Consider the following 9,620-nt stretch of genomic DNA (forward strand, 5'->3'; position numbering starts at 1 on the left):
TAAGTGTTCACTGTCATGGACATAATCAAATCACCTTTTGCCTGCCGGCCACATATCCGGTGCTCATATTCCAACAATATTCCGGTTTAATATCACGAGCCATTACTTAAGTTGTTTATCTTACAACAAGGGATGAAGTCACAATATTTTTGTTATAGCATGCGATAAAATGCCTTCATCACTGTAGGCCGCAAGGCAATACACAATAATTACTCACTTTCCACAAGCAGGTAAACAAAGACTTTCTGTGAGCACTCGATAATGTTCACATTACATGCTTATCTCCACGCACAACTTCATAATGATTATAAACATCCCCTCCACACAAAACTTCATAATGATTTGTAAACACACTTCAACACTCAACCTCATGATTATCTTTTAAACAAATTGTAAACAAACTCACCCGGAGTGGTGTCTCATATTTATTCATCCATTGAACAGAAGGGGTGGGGTGAAGTCATATACAACTGCCACAGATGTAGGAATATACACAATTCACTCATTTTATGACTTTTATTCGGCAAACATTTTCATCATGGTGCAGTGTTTAGAAAGATACTGCGAAATCCTGAAATGAAAACAAGTGAATTAGTACAAGGTTATATTATCATGGAAGTTTTTTGTTTTGGTTGGTTAATAAAGTCACACAAGATTCTGTTGCAATAGTAAAAACCCATATCCCATGTCAGGTACAATGTTCCCACCGAAAGATTTTATCCCAATATGTGCAATTATGCAGTCGAATTACCTTTATGCTAGAGTTTTTTTGGTGGTGCAAAAAATTCAGGCAAGTAAACAGAAAGATTTCTTTCAAGCAAGGAGAACTACACCACAAACACTTACAGACATTAACTCCGCAGAATTACTCAAAAGTACAAACAGAAGTAATAATATTCCTACAGATTGAACAACAAACACGCACAACACAACATAAACAATTTACCATCCCTTTGCAATGATGAGTATGGAGGAGGAAATCTTGCTTACCTGTCGGTCGTATACGGCAATATGTTTAGGTAAACAATAATGAGTATTCACATCACGGATGAGCATGGACTGCACGCATAAGCACAAAAAGCGTTGTCCATTTACATATGTATATCCAACAGGTACATGACGGGTATGCATTTTCATGTTTGTACGTGTGTTGTCCGATTCGGCTTAGGGAATTATTACCTACAAAGGAAAAAAAGAAATGAGATTAGTAATTATAAATAAGCAAATGAAATAAAAAGCAATACGTACATGCGGATCAATTGGAAACAATTCTTCACGTAAGGGAACACCATAATTCCATTGGGTCGGGTGGGTATAGACCAATTAGTCAGAAAAAAACAAGGCATGAAGAAGACACAAAGTAGAACTATTGTGTTTTTTTAGCGGGAGTGGCACTTTGTTTTAGTCTGTTACGGCAAATCAGGTCATTATATGTGAAAAGTTTGTGGAGTTTTAATAACGACCAACAAGGCTGTAATATAAAGTGAATTTCTGTTAGAGATATTTTTTTTAGAAGACTTATAAAAATACTCACCATAACCTCAAGTAAAATAGAAATGGCATTCACAATTGAAGGTAGCCCATTCAATAATGGCGGGTTGAATTACTGAACATACAAGGTCACGTCCGAGTAACGGCAAGCAGGTATGTGTGTGTGTGTATTGTAGAATGGCACGCGACATTTAAAGAATGTGCTCGACGGACTGAGTAGTGCGTATACACAAACGTACACACACAACAGTTGACGGTGTTAGCGCCGGCAGCGACTTCATTGAGGCTTACGTACATGTATGTATGTAAGAATGTACATGCAAGAATGGCGTGGGTCGTTGAGACACCAAACTATTGATTAAATGTTTAATGAGTTGCCTGGGTGAGAAATAAGTAAATTGGTTAGGATAAAGGATTTAATACATAGCTTTAAACATCTTACCTATTTGTTAATGGACAGATTACGGAGTTGGACTGCGAAACAATTTGTCAATTTGTCTTGGCGTGGGTTACTAGCAGGTTTCTTCCAAATTTCTAATCATGTTCCATTGATATTGATGGTCTATCATCACTCACAAAAAAGAAAATAAATAATGACCGCACATCACAATTTTCGTCGGTTAACTTGTAAATTGTGAAGTTTTGTTGCGAGTCAACATTTTTTCTTATTAAAAAAATGAAGCAAAATTGCAAGGCAAAACTTCTGCTGCAAGCACGACCAATAAGGAAAGCGGAAATGATGAGTGGCCGGTTGACATTATTGATAGGGGTGTTGCCATTGATAGATCGGTCAGCTGACAGTTACTGGTTATTGGGCACGTATCGTAATTGGTAAAATACAACTCTACCATGTCGTAAATTCCGCAAGGGAATGAGCCAAAAGGAAAATAAATAAAACAAGAAAATTGTGGGAAAATGCCTGAGAAATCTCATGCCGGCGCCTGTGTTGGCAGTATTTAAAGAGAAAAGTCCAGGAAATCGCCATTATTGTCAAGCGTCGCCTGTAGTAGTCTACACCAAGTGTTACCAATACTATATTAAAACACATTTAAACCCAGTTTAATACAAAGTGAAGTGCAGTTTATTGGTGGCATATTTTGTTCAAAATTTTGCCTTGTGTGATTTAAGTCAGGTGTATGCAAACAGATATGTGAGTTTTTTTGTGAGGGGAAAACCAAAAACATGAAATTTACAAGTAGTATTTTCTTTGATTTTAAAGATTATACCAGCCACCAAAGCAAAAACTGGCCTCTTCGGGAATAATTCCAGGGGGTCATCTGTGTTTTTTCGTCCGGAAGCCAAATCCGATATTGGGTGTCAGTGGTGCCAAAAGGAATAATCTGAATTCTTGGATATCTACTCCTCACTATATGGCCAAAAATTATCTGCAATTCCTTTACGTTATCCTGAAACAAGAATAAAAATCAATAAGTATAGTGGAGACCAGGTAACGATTTGCTTAGTAATATACTAACCGGATGAAAAGCTCCAGTTGAGAAACATTAAATTAGGATTAATTGCCGCCGAGAAACTCGCGCTTGAACCCGCTTAAACTCCAAAAAAAACCAGTCTGAAACAAAAACAAAGAAAAAAATTAAGAATTAAAATTTATGATAAAAAGATGCTTGCTAGATTTTGATTTTTTTTGACCTACAAGAATTTGAATTTAAACTGCAAAGATTTAAATATTGATTTTTTATAATACCAAAATTATCTAAACTAAAATAGCTTAAAACAAAAAAAAATAATTTAAATATTGATTCTTTTCTAATACCAAAATTATCTAAACTAAAATAGCTTAAAACAAAAAAAAAAAGTAATTTAAATATTGATTCTTTTCTAATACCAAAATTATCTAAACTAAAATAACTTAAAACTAAAAAAATAATTTAAATTTGTTCTTGATCTTATATATTAAACCTAGTATAATGTGTATTGTCCCATTTATTTAGTGTGTAAAATTTAGTATATAATTTTTGTGTAAGAATTATTAACGCCGTGTGATTCCTTTATTTCTTTGCGAGAGTAGGATTACCCTGTTGAGAGTGAACAGTTAAATACCTAGGAAAGCGTAATTTGGGACCTTTAATGGAGAGGTCCAATTAACCCTTAAGAGAGCTCTTTTAGGAAGGTTTATCCCAGTTTTTATTATAATATATAGCCGCATTGGCTTACTGCGTTCGCTTATTGTGAGGTAATCTGAGGCAGTGGTTCGCAGATGTTTTTTATCGGTGTTAGTGATTCCCCTATTTTTAAATTCTGATGTTTACCTGTTCAATAAGATAATAAATGACTATTTCAAATAAAATACTTATATGTTTAAAGTTGTAAGAAAAATCTAATATGTCGTGCTAAAGTTATTTGTGAGAGAGGGAATTAGGGGATTGTTATAGGGAGGTAAGTGTGTGTGGCAAACGGGGCCCTTTGTAAAGAAATCTCTATGTCGTGGAATAAAAGGGTCATGGAAGGGCGGGCGCAGTGTGGGAGCACTTTCCATCAAGCTCCAATGTCATAGGCGTATGTTGTTTTTTTGTTTTGTAATCGTTTTGTTTTGTGTTGTGTTTATTCGATTCATTCATCTTTTATTGTTATCCCGTCTTGTGCTAGTGGTGGTAGGGTTGAGAACCCCCTGAAGAGGTCCACCGTCTGAGCTGGTTGAACCCCACCGTAGCGCCACAGTAGTCGGAACTTAACAAAGTTTTGTGTTATTTCTGGTAGAAGAATAAAACAAACACAAAACTTTACTCAAACGTTGGATGTATTTTCAGCTTTATAGTACATTTACTAAATCGAGTGTATTTCAACTGTCAATTCCTTTGCGTATACGTCACATTAAATCTTATCTGAAATCCATTGGATTTCATTTGACGTTCAAGGTATGGAATTGATTGTTGAAATCGAGTGGATTTCGTAAATGTAAACCTAGCATTATATTTGTTTTTAGCAAGGCGAATTTAAGAAGGTGATCCAAAACACGATATGTTTTTACAAGTGACAATGCATATGTAAAATAACAAATGGTGTAAAGTACACTTTAGAGATCTCCACAAGCTACCCAGCAGTAAAATAAATAATACAATTAAAAGCTCTGTTCCTTTACGTGCAAGAATCTTCAAGTTTTACCACTTTTTACTCGAAATGCGTTCCTTTACTTCAGAGACCATACAATTCATATGGGTGCAGTTTACAACTTTTGCTACTTTTGCCGGTTTTACCATTTTCAAAAGTAAAGGAACAGACCAAAAATGAAAAATAGGTTGAAATCGAGATTTATATGTGGTGTGTTCGTTTACTCACAATTTGCACAAATTGTTACTGGATGTTGTTCGTTTACTCTACAGTACCATGCAAAAGACATTAGTCGACTACAAGAAGTTACTGGACTTGTACAAATTTGTACAAATTATTGAGTAAACGAACATACCTATGATGTATGTAGACTTTGGTCCCTCACTGTAATAGCTCATTTAGACTAGCCATAAATCCTCGACTGGATTTAATAAATCCAGTACAAATCTCATTGCATTTAGATATACATTTTGGAGGATTTAAATGGCAGTCAGCTGATTTTTATTCATAGCACAATTACCAAGGTAGATGCATCAGCCCATCTGAACGAATTTGGAACTTTAAAAGAATTTCTTTTTTAATTGAATTGGTCTCAAAAAACATACGTCAACTTACAAATTTATTGTTTAATACTGAAAATGTTAGCACATTATGCTACTAATGCTAACTAAAGAGCAAATAAAGAATTATTTTATCGCAGTTTGCCCATCCAAAATAAATAAACGAATTATTTTATCGCTTAGACATCATAAATATTAGTCTTGGTTGATTAAAATCAACTTTGTACATCAAAACAGATTTAATTTTTCCGCCTTGTTTACAAATTTTTACATTTTAAATTATATTTAGTGTAGCAATTCACCGATTCATCTACCTTATTTCTTGTGCCAGCTTGCAACTTTTTGTATTTTCTAGCAACATGTTGCAAAAAACAGAGTTGTATACTAGGATTTATGCCAGATTTAAAACAAATCTACTCAATAGGAGGATTTATTTTTGTATGCGAAATCTGGTAGATTTTGGCTGGATTTTAGAGTTGGGCAATATAGTTCCTGGAGCGGATCGATCTTTCTAGTTCCTTTTGCCAAAAGGAACTAGTTCCTTAATATAGTTCCAAATAGTTCCGAGAGCGATATAGTTCAATGCATCTTTCTCGTTCCATGTTCTTTTTATTTCCTTCATTCCAAATAGTTCCGGGACCATTATAGTTCAATGCATCTTTCTCGATCCTCGTTCTTTTTATTTCCTTAATTCCAAATAGTTCCGAGAATGAAGTAGTTTAACGCATCTTTCTCTTTCTTTTTGTTTTCATTTTTTGGTGGATGAATTGACACAAAAATAAATAAATTGCAGCAATGTAACAAGGATGTAATTTACATTTATTTAACAATGTGTGGAATGATGAAGGAACCAAACGTGAAAGATCGAAGAAAGAAAATGAATTATATAAATGAAAGGAATTATGTGCACGGCTGGAACTATATGAACTAAAGGAACTATATAAATGAAAGAGCCGGATATAGTTCCAATAGTTCCTTGTCCGGAATAGTTCCTTGGAACTAGTTCGTTCCGGAACTACACAACTCTACTGGATTTAGCAAATAAAACCTGATAATGGGCTAAATCCGGCTAATGGTGACATATCTAAATGGCATATAAGCGTTTTGTACGGCATGATTGTGTAGGCAACACTTTTTGACATTTTCGCATACATATGTAAAAAATACATCAGCCGAGTAGCAAGCAAGCGTGCTTATTGTGTAAATTAATTAATTTATATAAAATCCAATAAAAAAGTAAATTTTATTTTTATATTTAAAAAGATAAAGAGTGAAATTTTATATTTGGAACATATTAATATATTTTGGAATAGTGAGATATCTCTTATTTACAACGTTATGTAACAAAGAGCGAAGGGGGATGTCTGTCCGTGTTTTTTCCGATAGCACTATTGGTATTTGAACCTGTCCGTCGTTCTTGAATAAAAATGTGGTTTTTTGTAAACAATTTAGTGTTCAATGTATTCTGGAAATGATGAAATATGATCAATTAATGATGAATAGGTATACGGTATATCTCAAATTTAACTGAAGCATACGTCTTGTATGTGAGGTTGTATGGTGTGGGTTATGGAGACAAAAGACAAATGCAAATGTTTTATAATATATCCCATGACAAACCAAACTAATAGCTTCATAACTTACCTTTATCAGTTCTTAATTGAGGCAATAATTTGTAATTTTTTTATTATTTAGAATTGCTTCCAATAATAGATTTGTATTTCATTACAGCACACACACAGTAAGCAATGGAGGAATACGCCAGAGAACCTTGCCCATTCCGGATAGTTGATGATTGCGGAGGTGCGTTTGCTATGGGCTGTATTGGCGGTGGTGTATTTCAAGCTATCAAAGGTTTCCGCAATGCTCCGTCCGGTATGAGCCGCAGAATGCTCGGCAGTCTGTCAGCGATCAAAACTCGTTCACCCGTTATTGCTGGTAACTTTGCTGTTTGGGGTGGTATGTTCAGTACAATCGATTGCACACTGGTACATTTCCGAAAGAAAGAAGATCCCTGGAACTCAATTATAAGTGGAGCCGCTACAGGCGGAATATTGGCGGCAAGAAATGGTGTACCCGCCATGGCTGGCAGTGCTATCATTGGTGGCGTTCTATTGGCCCTTATCGAAGGTGTCGGTATTCTATTCACAAGACTTTCATCCGAACAATTCCGAAATCCCTTACCTCCAACTGAAGATCCAAGTGTGTTAGGTGCAGCAGGTTTTGGCCAACCACAGGGTAGTCAGGGACAGTATCAATAAGCTTAGCTCTCGAGAATATTACCTAAATTAAATTATCCGTACTTTGTAATTATAAACAAACAAAAAATAATCTGTTTACCAAAATTAACTAACATAATTAGCATAAGAATGTTAAGAATGTATTCAAATAATAAAAAAATAAAATACATAAAAAATAATATAATAAATGAAAAGAAATTGACATACATTTTAATGCGATTAGTTTTATTTTTAACAGAATAATAAAATAAGGAAAGAGAATGGACTAAATTATTAGATATTAGTTAGTAGTGTGCAAAAAATTATGCCGCTTGTTTGCCTTTACATCCCTATGTCCATGAGACATAGAATCGTAAGGGACTTTTAGGAAAAAAAGGTTAGAATTCCATAACAAGTGTACGAAATCGAAAAAGAATGTCGGTTGGGGCCTCATGTTGGTTTATGTCCTCACGTATGTGTCCAGGAGTGTGTTGTTTGGGTGACTAGGCAGATAGCATTCCAGCAGGAACTGTGTTAAATGGTTAATTGTCCGAATTTTGGTCTACAATATTGCTTCTTTACTGACCTAGTCCAGTCATTGATTAAGAACGGAGTGACCGATCAAAGACGAGACTAATGTTTGCCTGTCTTTGTCCATTTTTAAATGCAGACTGTTTTCGAAAATAAATCCAATATGAAGTTCTAAATTGAGTACTCATGAAACACAACACCTTTGACTTTGCTGGAAACATTTGGAGATTCAACTGATATGGCAGTGCATGATATGACGAAGGAAATGGGAGTATTTTTTAACAGGGAAGCAAGTTGAATGTAGTTGCTGGATTTGAAACTTTTCCACAGAAAGTTTTCAAAAATTAAATTTTTGTCGAAAAAAACCGGGCTTTGGACGGTATTTAAGACTTTCTCCTATGGACAGATGGGGAGAAGTACCGAAAGTTGTGGACCGGTATTGCCCATGAAACTAGATATAATATGACAAAGACCAAATGTTGGACCAAATCGGTTGAACAGTTCGAGAGTTATGGTGTTCTCCGACCGCCACATATGGTGACATAGGAGTTTTTTACAACTTTCGGACTGTTTTCCCAAGAAATATGGACTATATGGACTTGCCCCTGAAAAAAACTTTTACCGTCGTAATAGAGGTACCGAATGCAAATCGCTTCAACAGTGAACTTATCCGAAATTTTGTGTGAGAGATACCAGAAGGAGTAGACAAATATAGTCCATATTCGATCCTGATCTATATCTGGTAGATATATTAGGATGTGCAAAGTATAGATTACATCGGTCACTCCCTTCAAGAGTAATCGCGAGCAAAATTTTTCCGAACATTTTTGAAGTTTTGTGGGGGAGGTACCTGAAGGAGTGAACCGATATAGCCCATCTTCGAATTTAAACTATGTTTTGATAAAATATTACGAAGGTCAAATTTTGGACCGAATCGACAGATCCGTTCGCGAGTTATCTTGCGCTCCAACCACTACACAAGGTGTCATAGGGGCTTTTTGCACCTTTTCGGCCATTTTCTCAGGTAGTATGGACTTGCCCCTGGTGAAACTTGACCGTCGTATGGGGGGAAGTGCATACAAGTTGTTGCAACAAAAATCAAAGCAATTCGAGAACAGGTCCCAAACTGAACTTATCCGAAATTTTGTGTGGGAGGTACCCGAAGGAGTTGGCCGATTGAGTCCATATTGGAACCTCATCTAAGCCTGGTAGAAATTTCACGATGTGCAAAGTATGGACCAAATCGGTTACTACCTTCAAAAGTTATCGTGCCCACAAATTTTCCGAACATTTTGGAACTTTTGTGGGGGAGGTACCGGAAGGTGTGGACCGATATAGCTCAACTTCGAATTTAAACTAAGTTTGGACAAAATATTACGAAAGCCAGAATTTTAACCGAATCGGTTCATCCGTCTGGCACCAGCCAGACAGACAGGGGTCTAAAACCATTATTTCGATGAGGCGCATTTTGCCCGTATGAAAGTGTATATATGTACCCTTTCTAGCCTAAATGCTGAGGGTAGAAAAACACACACTCTTTTGAGTTGGCACGACTACAAGGGTGGATCAATTCCAAGGCAGCAGGTTCTAACATACTGGATTGATCCGAAACCGTAGCGTTTCGGCCAGCGGCTGTCAACTTTCTGACTTTATCGAGTCATTTCTCAAGAAGCCTTTATCTCATCCTAATTAATAATAAACTTCCTAAGCTAAACTTAGTGAAATATTATACTGTGAAAACAATAGCGGT

At 35.7% G+C, this 9,620-nt stretch overlaps 1 protein-coding gene across 3 annotated transcripts; it reads left to right on the plus strand.

Annotated features, from left to right (window-relative positions):
• Window positions 1-6,205: 6,205 nt before the first annotated feature.
• On the plus strand, window positions 6,206-7,574 carry LOC141404612 (mitochondrial import inner membrane translocase subunit Tim17-A-like). Of its 3 annotated transcripts, none has more exons than XM_073988078.1 (2): window positions 6,206-6,356; window positions 6,852-7,574. In XM_073988078.1, the coding sequence occupies exon 2, from the start codon at window positions 6,869-6,871 to the stop codon at window positions 7,379-7,381; it is 513 nt and encodes a 170-aa protein (XP_073844179.1). In that variant the 5' UTR covers window positions 6,206-6,356; window positions 6,852-6,868; the 3' UTR covers window positions 7,382-7,574. The 3 variants fall into 3 exon arrangements, with proteins under 3 accessions (XP_073844179.1, XP_073844181.1, XP_073844182.1); XM_073988080.1 differs by having other exon boundaries at window positions 6,220-6,320; XM_073988081.1 differs by having other exon boundaries at window positions 6,311-6,432.
• The last annotated feature ends 2,046 nt before the right edge of the window (window positions 7,575-9,620 follow it).

This window comes from Musca autumnalis, unplaced genomic scaffold, assembly GCF_047663935.1.
Source record: "Musca autumnalis isolate F117 unplaced genomic scaffold, ASM4766393v1 scaffold_5, whole genome shotgun sequence".
Taxonomy (NCBI): domain Eukaryota; kingdom Metazoa; phylum Arthropoda; class Insecta; order Diptera; family Muscidae; genus Musca; species Musca autumnalis.